The sequence below is a fragment of the Phasianus colchicus genome, chromosome 24 (genome assembly GCF_987193195.1).
Source record: "Phasianus colchicus chromosome 24, bPhaCol1.hap1.1, whole genome shotgun sequence".
Lineage (NCBI taxonomy): Eukaryota > Metazoa > Chordata > Aves > Galliformes > Phasianidae > Phasianus > Phasianus colchicus.
In genome coordinates, this window is record NC_143459.1 from 5,609,876 (window position 1) to 5,630,639 (window position 20,764).

Consider the following 20,764-nt stretch of genomic DNA (forward strand, 5'->3'; position numbering starts at 1 on the left):
AGCAGCTTGCCCTGATCTGAACTCGTCATTCATAGCAGCAATGGCTGGGAAACAGAAAACAGCTTGCAGAGAGGCTGAGGGGAAACTTGCTTGGCTGAGTAACAGAAAAGCTATCCCACAAAATCCTCTGACGTGCTGATTGGATCTAAGCTCCTGCGAGACGTCTCCTCTCAATCTGTTCAAATCCAGTCTGTGGATGGTGATTCCTTCCCCCTTTTCTTTACCAGGTGGTATTTCTTTACTATTTTGAGATTAAAATGTCATCTGTCCAAGCAGAACCTGACTATAATAGGGAAGTAGCAGGGAAGCAGTTTGCTGGGCTGTCTTGCTGGAATCGCTCTGCCCTCCTTAAGCATTAAGCTTTGGCTTGCTGGGGACTCAAAGTGGGTGGCTTCTGTTTTTATTGCAAAAGGAAATTGGGAGGGCCCTGGCCCTATGGAAAGGCAGGACATGGGATGGCATGGCAGCAGGGGGGAACACAGGAGTTCCCCTTCAGTGAGCTTGTAGAGCTGAGCAATATGAAGCAGAAGGCACTGAGGCTGGGTGAGGGACTGATCCAGCATGAGATCAGCATCGTGTCACCATTGGCTCACCCATAGGCCAGGTCAGGAGTCTCCTGTTGTTTTGCTGCCTGATTTCCTATTGGGAATGGGAATAGAAGTGGAGAGCTAAAGCACATCTTACAGTAAGAGGCTTGTGTGCACGTATTCAGCTTCACAGTGTACCTTCAGGAATGCTTAAATACCAGAGGGCTACTACTGTGTGCAGCAAACCTTTTGGTTTAGGCTTTGATCGGCTCATATGGAGTGAATCCTTCTTAATTCAAATTAAATGAGTATTTAATTAACTTATCTCTGTTTCCAGAAGTGAATGCACATGCCACATGGTGATCTGTGCCTCTGATTACCGTGCATTCTCACCTTGACTCATGTTTTGATTCAGAAAGCGCTGTGATGAGCTGTCAGCCATCAGAGATTTGAAAAAACAGCCCCACCTCCATCTCTTCCCCCCCAGACAAATCCCTTTGTGCTGGCTGTGCTTAATGGAGATTGTTAATTGTAAAGGCCACGAGGATGGGACTGCTCACAGCTGTTTGCAGCTGGCAGAGCGTGCGATGCTTTAGTGCTGGCACTGTGGAGTTCCTCCAGCAAATGGAATATAGGTTAAAGGAAAAGAAAATCATTAGTTTGCAGTGATGCGAAGGGGTCAGTGTGGCAAGAAGTCCTTTCCTGTGCTGCTTTACTTTGACTGGGTTTTGAGTGAGTCCCCAGATCATGGATAAGTGCGGGTGGGTGAGGCTGTCCCTGGCACAGCTCTCCCCATCGGAGGACATTGGCAGTGTTTGGGGGTTGGCCTTGATGTGCTGTTCTCAGCTACTGTCGGGCTCAGCAGCTCCCTGATTTCTTATGTTCATTTTTCTCCTCCTTGACTCAAAGCAAGGTCTTGTGTCTCGCTGCAAATAACTCTTTGTGCAGAGATAAGCTGTGTTGAGAATGGCTCAGCTTCCAATATACAAATAGCGTGCGTGCACTAAAATATTTCCCCTCAGATTTACTGTTTTCCTCGTGTCCCGGGTATCAGCTGCTTTTCCAGTTTTGTTATTGATTACTGTGTCTGGAGCAACAGGTAGAGGGGAAGTGTTTGTAAATCGTGTTAGGCAAATGCCGCATAGAGCTCTGCGAGGCTGAGCAAAAGCAGTGCTGACTTCAGCCCCACTTTGCTGTTCCTCTCACCTTTCAGGATGGTGTGTGGCTGGAGATGGAGCTTCTGCTCCCATTGCTCTGTGTTTGTTCTGCAGCACGTTCTCAGGTGGAGAAGGAAGGTCACGACAGCTTCATGCTATTGAGTCTTCCATCTCAACCGCATCCTGCTATTAGGGAGCAAAAGCAATGATTATTCAAGCACAAAAAGGCTCAGTGATATTATTATTATTCATAAAAGTAGGGCCTGTCAATCAGTAATCCTTGAAATGTGGAGCAAAATAAATACAACCCGGCTTTCTGTCGCTGTATGGAGGTACTGATGGATCTGGTCCGTGTTTCTTTGTAGCAATGCTGTACCAAGTTGGAAAGGGCATTCTGCCTCTAGAAGATATGAAAGCTTAGTATAAAAGAGTTTTTGGATTGCTTGTTCTTTAAAAAGCAAACAAGCAACAGGATTGCCAACGCTGAAAGCTCAGGTCTGTGTGATGGTGTGATGCTATCCTGCTGGGTTGGAAGGCAAAGGAGACAAAACCCAACGCCCAGCCCTTACAGACTGTTTGATCTTATCCTCATTTGTTCAGCTGCTTCATCCATCCCTTAACACAGCGACTTGTCTGCTTCTTTGTTTTGTTATTTGTTTTTTCGCCTGGAGGAATGGCAGTTGCTCGCTTGTGTTTCTGTGCCAGCAAAGATGGAGCACATGCAAAAAAAAAACAAATGGGGCACGCGTGGCCATGGCTTTTGGCTGCTGCCCAGCACGTGCAAGGTGTGCTCTGCAGGTCGCTGTGCTCTGCAGGTCGCTGTGCTCTGCAGGTCGCTGCTCCATCCATCCATGCAGCATCACGACTCGGTTACAGGCAGCCTGAGAGCCGATTCTTTATTTTTAGCTCCCACCAAAGCAAATGAGCTGCATTAGGAGAGATGCCATCTCAAACGTGCACGCTGTGAGGTCAGTGCTTGCTTTGATCGGCTCGGCGATGGTGTTTTCTCCAGGCTGACACAGCTGTGATAGTCATTTGATTATTCTTGTTATTTGCATGAAAATTATAACTACTTAGTTGATAACGTCGTGGCGACTGCCTCCTGCCCCCGGGAAAGCACTGTGCTGTGCTTTATCTTGGAGATTTCACAGAGATCTCATCTGCAGAGATATCACTCAGCACTTGGGTTTATCCCTTTGTGCTTCTCTGAGGCTTCCCCACCCCGCCAGCCCCACTCTCACAGAGCTTTACTTCGTGCTGCCTTCATCACAGCTTGTCCTGAGCTTAGTAAAGGAGTTTACAGCGTTGGCAACGAGCGCTGTTTTATAATGTTGGTGTAAATCTGATGTCTGTCTTCTGATGGTTCAGGTTATCGTAACCTGCATTGAGCGTTACTGAATCCAGGTGGCAGATCACAGCCTTCTCCTATGCACATCCCCCCATGCTGCTTTTTCTTTTCAAGAAATCCCCTCCCAATGCCCTGCATCACCTTCTGGCCCTTCGGTTCTATTTAGGTGTGCTAAAGCAGGGAGAAGAATTGCCTTTGTTACTAAGGAGACAAAAATTAATCTGGTATTTAGAACGAAGATCCTCAGGTCCTCTTTGCATCCATCTCTAACTGGGAAACATGAGAGTTCACTCAAAATGCCTCTTTCAGCTGTGGATATATGAATACCCATTGCTGCTTCGATGTTACGGCCTGTGCTCTTGATCAGCAATGGAGGATGGAGGGGGCAGTTTGGCAGAGGATGGAGGGGGCAGTTTGGCAGAGGATGGAGGGGGCAGTTTGGCAGTTCTGTCATCTCTCCCATAAACCATTGGGATATCTGGACATTTCCAGCTTAGCATAAAAAGCTCAAGAAAAGAAAGAGGTGGGTATAAAAAAGCATAAGAACATGGGTTTGTGCTAATCCCAAGCTTGCTGCTGTGGGAAGAGGCTCTTTCTGAGCATTTTTTTCCCTTATTGGTTTGTTTTTTTTTTTAAGAGGATTAGTCTTGCACATACTCATTTATGTACAGTGCTGCATATGAAATATAGCTAATATACTTCCTTCCCTCCAAGATTTATACTTCTCCTCCATGCCCTCTTTGAGATACATAAGTGAAGGCAGTCCCTCTTACATTTTTGGTGGGAAGCTGCTTAATTTCACAAATGTTTTTGTGTGACCTTATGGAGGAAAACGATTTACGGGAGCAGTTTTTTTTTTTGACTTTCACACGTACAGAATTCCTCATTCTAAGATCCAAACATCTGCCCATTGGTCTCCTGGATGTGGGAGCATCCCAAGGCTCAGCCTTGCCCAGACTGAGATCTGAAAGCATCTTGCATTTGGCAGAATCATAGAATGGCCCAGGTTGGATGATGAATCTCCAACCCCCCTGCTGCATGCAGAGCCACCAACCTTCACATTTAATGCTGGACCAGGCTGCCCAGGGCCCCATCCAACCTGGCTTTGAACACCTCCAGGGATGGACGGGGCATCCACAGCCTCCTGCAGCTGTTCCAGCACCTCACCACTCTCATATTAAGGATCACAGAACTACCTTGAAATTAACCTTCCAGACACTGCAGTGTTTTCTCAGTTCTGCCAACTAACATAGAGAGCCTTTATGCTAATTAAAATTTCTTGCTGTCGCTGATCTCACTGTTATCGTGTTCCTCCCACGTAACCTCTCATCCTATAAAATTAGACCAGCCTTGCAGAAACGCACAGTGGGAGGAAAATGAGTTTTTGGTAGCATATTTCATATCGTAATCTCATTAGCAGTTGTGCTCTACTGTGAATATATGACAAAGTTGTGCATATGTGCTCTTTTGGATGCGTTTATCCTAAGCTCTCCTCCAGCACCCTCATCTGCTCCTGGCTTTGTGGTGCTGCCCTGGGTTTGCTTGCTGAATTCAGAGATGGGGAGGAGTCAGGAATGAGTGCTGTGCTGTGGCATTGAACTGCAGCACCCTGAGTTGGATGGAGGAGTTCCACATCTCAGTAAGCAGAGCCTGGGCCACCAGCATGCAGCTCGGGGAGGGTCCCTGTGCAGTTATGGACCCCTTGCAGGTGCTGAGTGACAGATGGGCAGCTTGTTTGCTGTGCCTTTTGGGATCTTAAAGAGCATCTGTAGCAGGGAAAGGTGGCAAAAAATTATGTTATTCGTTCTGTTTCTGTGACTTTCAAATCTGCAGCTTGGTCGACATATCAGAAGATGGTTTTTCCAACTGTTGGTGCTCTGCCTGACCTGGGGGCTGGAATCCAGGTTAAAGTAGGCCATCACCTCTCATTGTGCGTTGTCACAACGTTTTGTGTAGAAATCAAATGAAAAGGAGAACTTTGGAGCTTGAAAAAATGTGATTCATTTGAGACTGCAGGTTGCAGTGAAAGCACGCGGGCTGTGCTACTCCCCAAACAGATCTATTTTTGTGGTTTTTTTCTCCCATAAGCGAAGCATCCATTATCAGAAATCCCATGAGAACTAATTCAAAATAGAGGAGTTCCTGCCTGGCTGACCCTGAGGGGCAGGTAATACCTGAACAATGCTTCAAGCATATCAAAATACCATATAAATGCCATATGTTGTTAATCCTTCTGTCGTCTGTACTGTGAGCGCATCCTTGTGCTCCAGTGACCCCAAGCACCAGGGTTTGTAGGGGGAAGATGCATCCATTGCCTCCATAGGAGCTGCCTGATGGTACCAGAAACAAATATGCTTAGACCAATAGCAGTTTTTTCTTCTAATCTTGTGATGGTTTCCTTCTGACTTGTACAGCAGCTTCCCTGGTTTCAGTAAATCCTTGCTGTGTTTACAGAGGAATTGCTGGCTCTCTTTAAGCATCACTGCTGCCAGCAGTGGATGGGAAGCAGTGCTCCATGTCTTGTGGTCCCAGCAGGTTGGGGTTTCTCCCTTCAGAACATCATATGAGATGCTGAAGCTGTCTGAACAGTATCTGGGAAGCTTCCAGTGTTGCACTGAACAAATGTACCCTCGGCAGTTGCTCTGGTGGAGGCCAACAGAAGCATTACAGTGTGGAGTTCATTACTGAAAGGATACTTATATAACTTTCTCCCTCCTTTGTGGTAGGGCTGTAACTTCTATAAAAGCAAATCGTGTCCTGAATGTCTTTTAAGATGTCAGCAGGAGACAGGACTGAGAATTGGCCATAATCCTGAATATGTGGCAGTTGAGTCCAGCGGTTGCTTTGTGCTTTTTAAGAATGGGAAGGTTTAATCCCCAACCAAAGTAGCCTTTTTCTGCTGCTGCTCAGATCTTTAGCTTGCATAAGCCACAGCCTGCTGTTCTGCTTTGGAATTTATTTAATAGCTCGGTTGTTTGGACATGATTAAAAATGTAATGAATGGAATGAAGCAGTAATAAGATGAACAGCTCATAAAGGACTTCAGCCTAAAAATATCTGCTTCAGCACAGCTACTGGAAGGAAGGCTGTGGCAGCAGTCATAGAAAAGTCCACTGCATGAATCTCTTAAAAGTTTTAGTGACTTACTGCTGAGTATGAGGCTAACACATCACCCCCTCTGCCTTATCTTCTTACCCTGTTTTTTCCACTCCAGTGTCACTTTGGCTCCAGTGCTTTTCCTCTGAGTGCCTGATGCACATCTCTGGAGAAAAGGGCTTTAGCTTGAATTGCACATCATGTATTGAGTTGCACATCAGCTGTGTAAATTCTCCTTTTCCAGTACAAGGATTGGAAAGGGTCGGACATCCACACCTTCCTGGATGTGTGGTTATGTTCAGACTGATTCAGAATGATCTTCCTCTGAGCACATTTGTACTGCTGAGGCCCAAGCATTCACCTTTAGTATACCAAAGCATAGGTTTGCTCCTTGTGATGGGACGAGATTCAGATTCTGAGATGCTGGAATCTTATTCCCCAGGTTCCCAGTCCTCTCTCTTTCACTGATGTGTTCTGAGTGTCCTTTAAAGCAATCTTGTATTGTTTCCATGACAATATTTATACAATAGACGCCTTTCATGCAGCACATCTATGAGAATTCTTCATTTCTAACACCTCTTTGCAACAATATGTGAGGTCTCCTTGATGGGTTTGTCCATCACGCTGCTCAGGATTGGCCTTAGGTGAGCATCCTGCACGGCCATCTGCGCAAACTGTGCTTAGCAAAGTGAGTGCAGTGAAGGAAGAACATTGCTGCTGCTTCACTGCTGTGTATAAGAGAAAGGCAGCACCATTCCTTGTCTGTCAGATGGGCCTTTGCAGGTTTTCCTGCATCCCAGCCTTGTTTTCACTAACTGCAACCAGAGCTGCATAGCTCTGCTGATGGTGCATTGAGCAACCAGACATCTCTCTGGCTGAGATCTGAGCGATGTTTGGTTGCTGTTGCAGTGACAGAACACTTCTCCATCCCTCTCAAACACCCACACCACAAAAAGGTCTCTGAAGTGATGTCTGTGATCCAACGTGGCAGCAGGCTGTCCGTGTCCCTGCAGGTCGTGTCAGCTGTGATTTCTGGCTGGTGCTGGGGTGGCTTTTAGGTTTAATTGGTCTTAAGGGCATCACCAGTGCTGCCTTCCCTGCCTGCCTTAATGTCAGCTTGTGTAAGTGCCCTTTTAGTGCCCATGACACGTGTGTGTGCGTGGGGAAAGGGCAGTTCTGCATGGCAGCCAGACGTGTAACAGATGGACAAGGACCTGAAGTCAGAATCATTCACACTTCAGAAGAAATTTAGGCACTGGGGAAGTCCCACGTGGGGCTAAAAACTTGTTCTCTGCAATAAGTGCATGTTATTGCATTGCTTGCAAAATACTGCTTGTGGGCAAATCCTGCAAGATAGGCACCAGTGAACTTAGGAAACAGAACTCAGCCCTAGGCTTGGCTTTTGTTTTGTTTTTTTGGTCATAATTAGATCACTTCAGCTTTGTTTCCAGAGAAGATGATAAAATCACCTTTAGATATTTTTTTTAAATCATTTACAACTGCAAATTAATGGTGCACCTCTAGTGCTAGAAAGCAGAAGGCTTCATGATTAATGCAGCTCTGTTATGGCATCATCTTCAAGTTATGTTTGCTGGTTATCAGTGAGCTGTGTGCACACTGAGCTCAGCATTCCTGGCTGCTTTTACTATTGACTCTTCTACTCAGCAGTGTAATATTTCACCTTTCCAGCTTTCAAGGGCATTTCCTCATGAGCTGCAATTTCACCTCTTTGGTTGGCTGATGGTTTTTGTCCCAGTTTGTCATGCCTGCAGTATTGGCCATTGTGCAGCGCTGAGCAGCCGAGCTTCCTAAAAAAGTACCAAAACACGGGGCTGTAAAGGTAATAAATTAGAAAATAAACGATGAAGTGGTTTAAGCATGCTTAGGTTGGCCTGGATTTTTCAGACATCTGATGTAGGTGAAACAGAAGTGTGAGTTACAGGTGAGTTTCTGGCCACACTCCTGAGGAAATGGGCACAGCTGGCAGTTTTATATAGTTTGCTCCCTGCAGAAGCATGGTGCCATCCCAGTGGGTCCTCTGAGGTCTCCAGAGGGCTGCTGATGTGGGTTGGGTGGAGGGGTGGGTTGTGGGTGTGCAGGGCCCAGGGGCAGCCCTGGCACTGTGGGGTGATGCCCGGGGTTGGGTGCCTCGTTGTTGCTCTGAAATATTTATTGGAACAGATGTAGTTGGCTACAGTTCTTGTTTCTGGGTACTCAGCCAATAGCCAGAAGAAGATCAATACGCAGATAAACAATGCAGGCTCTAAAGTTGGAAGTGGCTTTTTTTAACGGAACAAAGATTGTTCTCTGTCCAGGGATGGTCTCCAGCAAAACACTGAGCGGATCAACACTGGCACCCAGTGTCTGGATGGGAGCCGGCTGAGCCTCTCCCAGTGCGGAGCTCTGCTGGTTTCCCTAGGGATGATTAACCTTAGTTCAGGGAGGAAGAGAGGACAGGAACGCAAAGCCACCCTCCTGCTCCTGGGAGAAGCCTTTTCAGGTTGCTCTGCAGCTGGTAAATGCCAGTTCAACGAAGCCTTTAAACATGCACTTAAATCCATTCCTGCTAAGCAAAACACTTAACCGCATACTTTAAATTAAGCTTGTGTTCAAGTGTTGCTGCACGGAGAAGCAGCAGGGCTGGAGCATGCTCACAAAGATGAGCATGTCCTCAAGTGGCTGCTGATGAGGCTGCCGATGCAGGAGAGCATCCTGGGCTGGGCTGGGGGTAGAGGACCTGGGCATGTGCCAGGGCAGAGGAGTTCTGTGTCCATGCTGCTGTGCTGGCCAGGCATCCTCTGCTGAGCTTAGATGCAAGATGTGGCATAGAGCTGAAAGCATCAGTGAGTAGCAGTGAGTCCTGGCTGCAGGGACCCCTGCTTGCTGCAGCTCTGCAGATACCATCCCCCCTGCTGGCTCTGGGGATGTTTCTTTCCCATTCCCTCTCTTTAGAACATGGTGGTTTATAAATCCAACTCTCCTTGTCCCGCTTGTACCAGTGGTGAGAAATGGCCATAAAAACTACCTATGTGTGTGTGAACTTGTGCACTTACATACACGTGTAAATACGTGAAAAGGGCTGCATCTGTCCTGCTGTCAGTCACACATGTTAGTCCTTTGTGTGCTTTGTGAACTCAAACCTTTGATTTGGTGCTGCAGTGAGCTGAGGTGCAAATAACAGCTTTCCTCTACCCAGCTGTATTCACACAGTTTGCAGCAGGGGTGGCACATTGAGCAGCTCTGCAGTTGGGCTGAGATGGTCAGAGGGCATTAGAGGGGCAGGGGCTTCACTGCCACGTCCACCGTGATCCTCATTGCTTTCATGTTTGGAATCTTGTGCCATTTCTGCAGCGGGGTGATTAATCAGACCTGAAGCACTCTCAGCTCTCTCTCGATGCTCTGGGAAGTTGTGCTGGGGTTGCTGTAGTGCATTGCAGGAAGGGAAATTGAAAACTGAAAATGAATTTCCAAAAAAGCCCTAGAACTACTACTGCAAAGAAGATGGATGATGAATCATTCTGGTCTGTTATTATCCAGAAGTAACTATCTAGCTGTTTTTTAGTGAACAAAGAAATATTAGAGGGAAAAAATAGTTTCCATTTAGCTTTATCTCTGTTGGCAGTACTGGAAATGAATCATGACATAAAAAAGGATAAAATGAAATGAAGAAGATACCATTTATTTCCTTTTCTGTAACACATACTGGACACGTATTCTGAAGGTTACAACTCTTTGGGACTAAAACACATTGCACTGAAACACTGGTGGGAGATACTGGAGGTTGGTGGAGGATCCCTGTGGTACTGAGCCCCACATTTATGGGCAGAAGGGGAGAGAAAGGTGCTCCTCATGGACCCCCCCCTCCCCCTGCAGTTCACCCTTGCGCTGGCTGTGGGTTCTGTGCCAACGTGACGTGAGGCTGGAATTGGTTTTCTGGGATGTGATGGAAATCTGGCATCTGTTCTGCTTAAAGACCCCTTTGCTCTCTTTGGGTTTCTGGGAAGGCACCCAAGGCAGCAGCCAGGATCGCTGCTCTGCCCAGCACTGAGTGTCCATCACTGGGTTTGGGTGCTGTGGTTTGCACCCACCCTGCATGTTGGGAAGTGCAGTCACAATAGAGACCTTACAAAGGCAAATTGGAGATGAACTTTGGGGGTTAGTCTTGGCTGAGCCAACTGGTTTAGGTCAATGGTTTTGTTATTTTGCTTTGTCTACGCAGCATCCTTTCATGGGGATCTATAAATTATTCCTGCTGTAGTAGCTGCACTCAGGAGCTATAAGTGCCTGCTCTGGCATTGCCTTGCTTTGCTTTTTTTTTTTTAAAGCTCAGGAATGAAAATCAGTTTTGAGTGAGGAGGTGATGTATGATCTCATATCGTAAAAGTTGCTCTCCTTGATAAGATTTCAAGGTTACAACGATAGCACTGAAATATCTGTCATAAACTACCACAGATGATTCAAGCAATAAAAATGTTGCTCTTAGCTATGTAAATAGGGTAATAGACTGGAATGTGGTAGCTAGATGTGTTAAATGTTGGGGTTACTTTATATTCAAACAATACAGGGAGAAAATAGAACTGCAGATTAATTTGAAAGGAAGCAGGGAGGATTCCTCTCCTGAATGGTGAGCAGAGTAGGGATGGATTTGAGTTTTTGTTTGAAAGCACCTGAACTGGTAACGTAACTCAAACGTATCAGTGTGATGAGCAGCATGAGAAGCATCTCTGGGTCTTTTGCCTGTGTTTCCTGACAAAAAACAGCCCGTGGGGTTTTAGGAAAGGCTGATGTAATTAGCCTGAATTTATCTTGATGGCGGGATGCTGTCCAAGGATGCGTTGAGTCACATCTAATGACTTAAAAACTACTAATTAATTTCGAATGAACTGGAACGAGGAGACGTGGCTTGAGGAGCGCTAGGATTTGAAAGCTTCCGATGCTGGGACTTTCCAACGTCGTGATCCTGGGTGAGGGGCTGAGAAATGGCAAAACCAAACGGGGTTCAAAGTGGAAGTCAAGGAATGGTGTGAAGCTTCTGATGGTTGTCAGCTCCGGCTGCTCTGTAACAGCTTTGTACGTTCGGGTGGTGGAAATGTATCCAATGTGGTGTTTCCGTTTCCAGTTTGTTTAGCAGTTTTCAGGCTCTTGGCACAATTGCAGCCATGGTTCTCCCCTCCCCTCGTGAGCTCAGGGCTTGTTCAGTCCATGCTGCCATCACCCCATGGCCAGGGTTCCTCTGCAGTGTCACCTCAGGGAGTGCTCAGGACGCTGGTGTTTATGGTTTGATGAGGTGCAACTGCAATAGCATAACCCTGCTTCCTTTCCTCTGACATAAAATAAGGTAAGGGTTTGGCAGCCTTTCAAATCAAGACAAATAAAATAAACTGTTCTATATTCATCGTGGAAAGCAACAGACTTTGCTACAAAATGACTAACAGGACGTTCTATTCATCTGCACCAATCTGGTCTGTGGCTGCATTCATTTCCATACAATCACTGGAAAATATTATGTTGATTGCCAGGAACAAAGCTTTTATGGGGATGAAAAAAATCCGTGCTACTAATCTACAGTGGAATTGGTAAATGGGTAAGACAAAGCTTTAATAATATTATTCTGTGCGACATCTGATGTAAATAATACAGTTCTATTAATCTCTCAAGCAATCAGAGTCTGGCTGTTAGAGGCAGCCAAGGATGAGCAATAATATTATCTCTTCTAAGGAATGTTGGAGTAGAATTGCAAATCCTTTGCTGCCAACACAGTTGCTGCCCCGGCTCGGTGAGTTGGGGCTGGGCCTAAATTTGAGGCACCTGCATCCCATGCTGGGCTCCTCGAGGCACCCCAGGACCTTGGGCTCCCACCTTGAGATCTGCTGTGGGGCTTCAATGCAGCTGGGCTTTCTCAGGAGCACAGGGGAAGGAGAACATCACCAGCTCACGTTTGGGGTGATGGATTGGTCTCCACAGTCACATCCTCGGGGATGTGACTGAGCATCCCCATGTGGCAGCTGGCTCTGCTGCTGATGTTAACCTGGAAACAGCACCAGCCTCCGTGCAGGGAGGTTTTTGGCTCGTGATGCTGAAGTGTTTGCCTCCCGCAGATGTGCACCAGTGTCTTCAAAAAAAATAGAAATCAACTCATTCAGCAGCCCCATTGAATCCAAAGCAATCAAGGAGTTAATGTTGCTTCCCCCAAAAGCACGCGTGCTATCCGTCCTGCAGCACGGTGTTAGTTAGTTAAGGCAGCCAAACGAAGCAGAATTTTTAAATGAGATCCTGTTTTTCAAGTGTGATTTTAAGATACGATGCAGGTTGGGGTTGTCTGATTCTTCACAGTTCATTAACTAGGGAGCAGCTAGTGTTAGAGTGACTTTTAAAAATGATAGATTTTTATTTATAGCGAAGTTCTAGTCATTAATTTTAAAGGAACGAAGCATAAAACCAAGAGTTGGGTTCATTTTAATTTTTTTTTTTTAAAGTGACATTGGTAATTTAATTAAATTGGGGCTTTGAGTATCATTACAGAAAATGAAACATTAGTTCTGCACTGCTTTTCACCCCAGCTGACGTGTTCCGTAGCATCGCCCAATTGCAGTGTGTGGTCATTGCTGCTTTGATGTGAAGTTATTGCTGAACATGGAACTGTTCAGGTCCTGGAGTGACCACAGTGGGAAGCAGAGCGGTGGGGGTGGGGGCAGGAGGGCCAACCCCACATCCCCTATAGATGAGTCCTTCCTTTCCCTCGCTGCTGCCCACACAACTGTTGACCGTCAGCAGCCTAATGACTGAAGTTCAGCTGCATGGTTATTTGCTCTTCCGTTTTAATTCCCTTGGAGTCAAGTTCTGCATTCCCCACCTGATAGCACTTCACTTCCACTGCCCCATCCCTAACCAGAATCGCTTTCCTTTGGCAGTTCTACCCAGCCACACGTGTGGGAACCCAGGCAGGCTGCAGAATGGTGTGCAGCAAGGAACGACGTTCAGCATCGGGGACAAAGTGAGGTACAGCTGCAACCCTGGCTTCTTCCTGGAGGGCCACGCTCTGCTCACCTGCCACGCCAGCACGGAGAACGGAGCCTCCTGGGATTTTCCTCTCCCCTTCTGCAGAGGTAAAGTGCCCTCCTTCCTCCTGCAACAACGAGGAGGGATTTAAGGAGCTGTTTGGGGTTGGGAAAAACTTCATGGAGCGTAAGCTTGATTTTAAAGAGTTGAAAGCTAAACATGATGTAGTTAATATTGAGGTTCCTTTTTATTGGATTCCCTAAAGCTGCCAGGATTTGGGTGACTAATGGGAAGGTTATGAAGTGCTCAAAGTATTCAAAATGCTGCACCGCTGCTTTAACTCCAATTTCTTTGTTTAAATAGAAGGAAAAAAAAAAAAAGCAGCAGCCACATTACCCATTGCAGTAAGGCACCTTCCTAAGCCCATGCATTTTTCTGCATCAAATATTGGAAAATTTAGAGTGAATTTTCTGCTCTTCCCCCACGTCAAACTCAGTTCTTCCCCTTTGGCTGCCTGTAAAGAGAAGGGAGTCTGTGCAGATGTGCTGTGGGCTGCAGCCTCCAACAGGGGAGGTGAGAGGGGGGTGGCACTGGGCAGGGATGGGCAGCTTTCCTGCAGGCCTTTTGGGGCAGCACAGCTTTGATTACTTTATCAGCACAGAGAGCTTCCTGCTGATCCTCTGGAGCCACGAGGGACTGGAGAGGCTGTAAATATACAAGTGTCTGTGTTGTTTTACCAAAACAGTTGCTGCTGCTTTCAAGTCTTTTCCCCTCAATTCCTTGTGTACTTCAGCAGCGCATCTTCTATTGATTCTTTTTATTGACTCTGCTTGTGCAATCAATTAGCAGTTCTAAGCTGTAGCATAAATCTTGAATTTAAAATGAACAAATATTGTTTGCTTGGCGTGTTTTTAATGCTTTCTTGAACGAGTTGCACAGCAGGGACGTGTGCTGTGTTGTGTATTTCTCGTGTGCTTACCTGCTGCTTTGGAGCCAAGGGCATCACAGTGCTGAAGGTTCACCCAGCCATGCTGTGCTGCAGAGGGACAGCTGCCATTGTCACCTCAGTGTCATTGCTTACGAGCCTGCGTTTCTCCTTTCAATCAGGACTCACTGTCACCTTAAAAGCAAACAAACCAATGAGGTAAAAACCGAATGCACGTGTGCCTGCATTCAGCTTTGAGAGCACACGAGGCAGCGGCCTTTTTAGAAGAGAGCAGATTCTGTGCTCGAATGGATCCGTGTATCCTTCACCTCCCTCCAAAGGAAGCGTGCCATCTTCCCGTGGCCCAGCTATTATTCAGGTATTTGTGTAGCAGTCTGCAATAAGGGAAAGATTAACTTCTGACCCCAACAGGTGTTGAAGTGCTGAAACGTGAAGGTTGGCATGGTTGTAGTTTTGCTGCGATCCCCACCACAGATGGAGGAAGGACCATCTCTGCATTTTTGTCTTGCACTGCCAAGCTCAATTTTAATTTTAACACCGCTGTTTCAATCTTGAATCCAGCGATGATGATGGAGGCATCTGATGTACTTCAGAATGAAGGAATATTAAATTCTATGGTGCTTGAAACGGTGCTGTGTGAATTGCTCTGATCTCAGGGAAGTGCTGCCTTGTTGAGCTGTGCTCGTGGTGCTGTGAGCCTGCAGGCTCCTGGAGGTGCGGCGCTCCTTCCTGAAAGATTGGATCCTGCTGCTTCAAAGCTGGCACTGAAACTTCCATGGCGCTTTTTTTTTTTGGAGGCAGGAACTAGAAATCTTCTCATGTAACATTTATATCTTGTCTCAGGAAGGCAGAAAGTAGCAAAGACAATCTGCAAATTGACTTGCTGAGTTTGAAAACCAGCTGCACTCCTTCTACCAGAAGTGGGTTTCAGCATTCAGATGTTGGTGCTTGGCTGATAAACTGGTGGTACAGAATTCTGTTGTTGCAAGGGGTGAAGAGACAGGCAGGCAGATTTGGTGCCTTCTTCTGCAGGGATAATCATGTTTTAAAGACTACTGCCTGAAGAGGAATATGTATTTCCCTGAGAGATGGAAGATCTTTGTGGCTTGCATAGCTTGTAATTAATTCTGTCAATATTGGCTTACTGGTGATTTGCGTCTGAAAGTTTGCAGAATGGATGTGTGTTTTCTTTTCTAACGCAAGCTGGAGGTGGGTCGTGCTGCTGGGTCACGTTCAGACAAATGAAGATGAAAGATGCCCTCTAGCTGAGCAGGTGTTACAATCTGGGGAGCAGCTGCCTTGGGAATAGACTTGTCTGATGTCACTGCATTCGGTGTGGGGACTGCCCTCTGCTTCTTCCCCTCCCACTGCAAGGGCAGAGGTGGGAGACAAGTGCAGAAACCAGCAGGAGAGTTCCAGCCACGCTGATCGATACCTTCTCACTGGTTCCTTTATGCTCTTGTCTTTGTACCTGCTTTCCTCTCTGTTACATCCTTTTCTATATTTCGGTAGCCTTGTCTCCATTATTCCAGTCCTCGTGCATTGAAATAATCAAAGACTCAAAGAAATGCATGGTAGGAAAAGAATGAGAAATGAAAGTGTTTGGGAAGCTGGAGCTCAGCGGTGCCGGGGCAGCAGCAGCGCTTGGAGAGGAGTGCTGTGGCTCAGCTGCTCCGTCTTCATGAGTTGTCTGCATCCCTTCACCCATCTCTCAGCTTAGAAGTACTGTTTTTATAAGGGATAAGTGCATCCTTAATGAGAAAGGAAAGCAGGAAGGAATCCCAGATGCAGAAGGAGTGGAGTGGTGAAGCACTGCTCTGCAGAGAACGATGGAAGCAGTGGTGCTGCGGCTCCCTGGTGGTTTAGAAAGCACAGTTATATCAGAATTGATTCTTGGGCTCTGAGCTAAAAATCACTCGGCACACGCTCTGCTCTGGTGAATTATGTTCCTTGCTTGTGTGGCAGGAAGGTCTAAAACTGTGGTGATCTCATTCTGGGAGCAATGAAGCAGCAGCGGGTGGCATTTCCGTGCTGATGTGCCCATGGCAGGGCTTGGGGGAGAGGCTTGGCTCTGCCTGGGGGCACAGGGGCAGCCTGCAGACACACCTCGAGCACTGGACATCCTCAGTGAGCCAGGTGCTGACTCCAAGCTCTGATCTGAGCTGGCGTTTATCCCATCTGTAGTGTGTCAGGGTATTGTATGGCTTCCCTGTTGCATCTTGTGTGTCGCATCCTGCAGTTTTCTGTATATAGGATCGAATCATCTGAGTTGGAAGGGACCTTTAAAGGCCATCTAGTCCACCTCCCCTGCAATGAGCAGTGACACCCACAGCTCCATCAAGTGCTCAGAGCCCTATCCTGCCTGACCTTGAATATTTCCAGGGAGGAGAGACCCCCACCTCTCTGAGACCCCCTCCCTCACCCTGCTGCCTCCATTGCTTTTGATGCACAGCTGGCTTTCTGGGCTGTGAGGGCACATTGCTGGCTCCTGGCCATCCACCAGTACCCCCAGTTCCTTTTCAGCAGGGCAGGGTGGTACTTGTGCAGCTCTGAAGGAACGCTCTGAAATGTCTGTTTCATAAGGCACTTTCAGGCATGTGGAGAGAAGTCTTGCCCAGATTGTTTGCTGAATTTAAGTAGAACTGATAGGTTTATGATTCTGGTAGGCGTCTGAGTAAAAATTCAGTAAGCCAGCTGAGAAAGTTGAGAACATTTGCAAAGCTACATTTTAAGAGTATCAAATATGCATAATCTCATTAAAAGTGGTCTGTCTTCTTATAACTCCAACAGCTGCTTAGATTGTACCGTGCCCAAAATAATTGAATGGCTGTTCAAGAAGATTTTTAGAAGATCGTAGAACATATTTTAATGGTAGAAAGCTCTGCAAATCTCCAATACAGCATCAAATCAAAATTCTTTAGTGTAGTCTCCATTTCTCCTTCTACACAGAAGCACTGCCTCAAAGTTCCGAGACCCCAGCAGTAAATGAGGCTGAGCAATTGCCTGGAGGAAAAGCTTGTTGCAAAAGCAACAAGGGTTTGCACTTGGGTGTGTTTGTGGGTTCTGGGCTGCAGGATTGCATGAGCACAAGAGGAGCAGCTCGTTTGGCCAATGCAGCTGTGCTCTGGAGGCTGTGGGGCTGACATCCAGAGGCTGGATTGTTTGTAGGTGTAGGGCTTTGTGTGCAGAGGTGTTGTGAGTGGGTGCCTGTGAGTTGGTGTAACACATGGAGTTGGCTTTAACAGCCCCATGGGGCAGGTATCTGAAGGATACATGGGCTTCTTCAGATCTCAGTGCGTTGCTGAAGCAGCTGGTAGTTGGGTGTGAGGTCTGGAAGAGGTCACTGGCTAAGAATCTTTCTTTGCATGTGTTTCTTTCTAGTATTTACAGGGGATCTTATTCATGAGATATTAAAATGTGAACATACAGTAAACTGGTGATTTATGCTGATCCTCTTTGGCTTAAACCACTCATCCTCTTAAAAGCATTTCCGCTCTATTCTGTAGGAGAAGAGGGCTTTGCAAGTAGCTCTTTCACTTTTTGGAAAGGGAAGCTCGAGTGTGAATCCTGTGTCAAAGTTTGAAGGATTTCCTGGGGCCTGACTTGGTTCCAGCATCAGCAGTAACCCAGCAGTGTGTTGTGGCAAACCCTAAGCAATGTGATCTGGCCTGAAAATCAGCCCTGCTTTGAACAGAGAGCTGAACTACACGAGAGATCTCCTGACTGCCATTACCTGATGGTTTCACTTGTGCTTTGGTGTCTGTACCAATACCAGTAATGTCATTCAGTGGAAATATGACTGCAGCAAACAGGTATCTTTGAATTTCAAGCAACGGAGCACCGAGTGCCACAGCTCCCCTCACTTATGGCCATGGTTGGGCAACCTGTGGACCCAAACTAACCGTGCCTCCTGTGTTGGAACAGCAGATGGTCCTGAGGAAGGAGAACAGCTGACAGAGCTGTGCTCAAGGCACAGCATCCTGATGAGAGCTGAAAGCCAAGCCACCATCCTCAGCTGCCCGTGGGATTCTCTGCTCTGTCCTTGGGTGTGCAAATATTCCCACCTGTGTTAAGTTTCTTCTTTTTTTTTTTTTAAAGTTGGTAATAAAAGTGTTTGTGCTGTAAAGCCCCGAGCTCCTTGACTAAAGCATCAGCAATGCTGCTCTGTAACACATGTAAGGTTAACAGGCTTTTCTGAGCGATGCGCCAAACAAACTCCAGGCTGATGCTGTAGGTGGGGAAGCCACGAGTTGCTCTGATGCAAGTCAAATTAATGCTTGGCTTCCTTTATCTTCGTGCCCGTGTTTTCCTTAGATCTCCCTCCTTTAATTGCTCTAATAGCTCCCGCTGATGGAATTCAGGTTGCAAAAATGAAAGATCCTGCAGCAGAGAGATCATTACGCAGCCAGGAGATGTCACAGCTTGATTTCTGAATAAACTGTTTTAGCACTGATTTTGGTAACTACCCATTACCTTAAAAAAAACAGAAACCAAGACATGTAAGGCAGGGCAGTGGGATTCTCCAGTCCCTTCTGTTAAATTCAGATGCACTAAATACAGTGCTTGTACTCCTGGGTGCTGATGCTGTGGTCCTTGGGGATGCTCCTGTTGCTGATGGAGGTGCTGACATCTCTATGAGTTGGGCTGAAAGCTCCTTATAGCCACCAACCTGCTGCTCCCAGCCTTTGAATTCTTGGTGGCTCTCCTGCTTTGCTAGCTGCACGGATGGGAGGAAAGCTGCGGAAAACGCCTCCTAGGAGCCCAATTAGAAATAAGGGATGGAACAAAAACTGAGGCAGTAATGTGAGGACTGAGCATCCTGCCAGCCAGACACATCGGGCTGCAGCAGCCTCCCCATGGAGCAGCAGCAGCTCTGTCCTTGGGGTGGTTAAAACTAGACTGAACAAATCACAGTAAGCGTGCAGTGAGGAGTAAGCTGGCACTTGCAGGGAGACAGACTGGCTGCCCTAATAGGATTTTGCATCCCTCAACATGTTTCTCTTAGTACTGTGTAGTAAAAAAAAAACCCAACCCTGTGCTTCTCCCAAAAGCCACTTAACAAAGACGTGTCTGAACTTTCAATGCAAAGATTTTCTTATCAATCTGTATTTGATGATGTGGGTTAGGGCCGGAATTTTATCAGTCGAATGGAAAACACTTTGCTTTTTAAGAAAGCTTTTGATCAATCGAGATAGCCGTCCTGCTGCAAGCTTGAATGCTGCCCTTGCCCTTGAAAAGTGCTGTGCACAGGTGCTGGTGTACAAATAAGGCAGTGTGAGGTTCCTTCTGCTCCTCCAGAGCCCAGGGAGCATTGCTCAGGAGGGCTCAGAGCTTTTAAGAGTTGGGTCGGGTGCTTCTGATCTGATGCTAGGCTGCTGCTTGTTTGATTTTCGCCATCAAATTTAACTATTGATTCACACCAATCAGCATTGCTTCTTAAAGCAACAAACCACAAAGAAAAAACCAGAAAGGGAGAGGATGTTATCACTGAGTTTCCTCTTATCCTGAATGTGGCATACAAATAATATGCAAACCAACCCTCCAAAGGTCTTACTCTACTGCAGAAGAGTTCAAAGGTTTGCTTTGCATTTGGGCTTTTTTCTGACTCACTGCTTGTGCGTTTCAGCACAACGTCATAACTTGCCTTCTGTGTTTGCAGCTGATGATGCTTGCGGAGGGACGCTGAGGGGACAGAGTGGAATTATCTCAAGCCCACACTTTCCTTTGGAGTATGGCAATAATGCAGACTGCACGTGGACTATTCTCGCTGAACCCGGGGACACCATTGCTCTGGTGTTCATGGATTTTCAGCTGGAAGATGGATACGATGTTTTAGAAGTTGCTGGAACAGAGGGATCTTCGCTCTGGTAGGTTTCTGGTCTTATTTAACTTTTGTCCTTATTATCCTATACAAGCTGCTATGGGGTGGTTGTTCCCAGTGATCCCCAGATTCAGTTGCTGCCTTCTAACGGATCTCTTGTGGGTACCTTTATTTGCTTGGTGAACCTCATGGTGACCATTGTCTGCTTTGAACCCCTGCTGTAGGACGTCCCTGTAGCAATCGAACCCAAGAAACCCAACTCAAACATTGGCACGCTCACAACAACGTTTCTACTTGATTGTTTTCTGATTATTGCTAAATATGCTGCTGACGAGTTGACTTCACTGCTAATGAACCTCTGGCAAATGTTTCTGCAGATCAGTTTGTTCTTCAGCCACGCGGCTGTGCGTGGAATTTCAATACCTCCCGCATCCCATTAAGTTTGCTTGAGCAATGCTTTCAGAAGCACTGCTTTTATGTATAATAAATGCTGCGTGGATTCTTTTCCTCTCCTGTAGAAGAGCTGCCCAGATGAAGTTGAGGGCTCACAAAGGGGATTTGGCAATGTTGCTTCCAATACGCTCAGCCAGGGGCTGCACTTTGTGGTCGAGTCCCAAACCATGAGCAAAGGAGAGGGGGTCAGCTTGGACCCAACATCCTTGGATGGGAAAAGCAAAGTGTTGTAGGTCTTGTCTGGAGTTATCCATGGGAAGTTAAATTACCACCATTTGTGAGGATTCTCTCACTGCCACAAATAATGCTTATTTAAATAATCTATACTTGCCTGATAGCGTGGATCCGAATGTTCTGGATGTATTAATGTGAGGGAACCATTTACCATCCACCAGTTGCTTACTGTTCCCGAGACCC

At 46.6% G+C, this 20,764-nt stretch overlaps 1 protein-coding gene across 5 annotated transcripts in view; it reads left to right on the forward strand.

Moving 5' to 3' along the window:
* CSMD2 (CUB and Sushi multiple domains 2) overlaps positions 1-20,764 on the forward strand; it is a 267,542-nt gene that overhangs the window by 72,212 nt on the left and 174,566 nt on the right. For all 5 annotated transcript variants that reach the window (XM_090124247.1, XM_090124246.1, XM_090124248.1 and 2 more), the window contains 2 exons: positions 13,040-13,234; positions 19,733-19,940. In XM_090124247.1, coding sequence (XP_089980373.1) covers positions 13,040-13,234; positions 19,733-19,940 — 403 coding nt within the window. The remainder of the gene's footprint in view (positions 1-13,039; positions 13,235-19,732; positions 19,941-20,764) is intronic.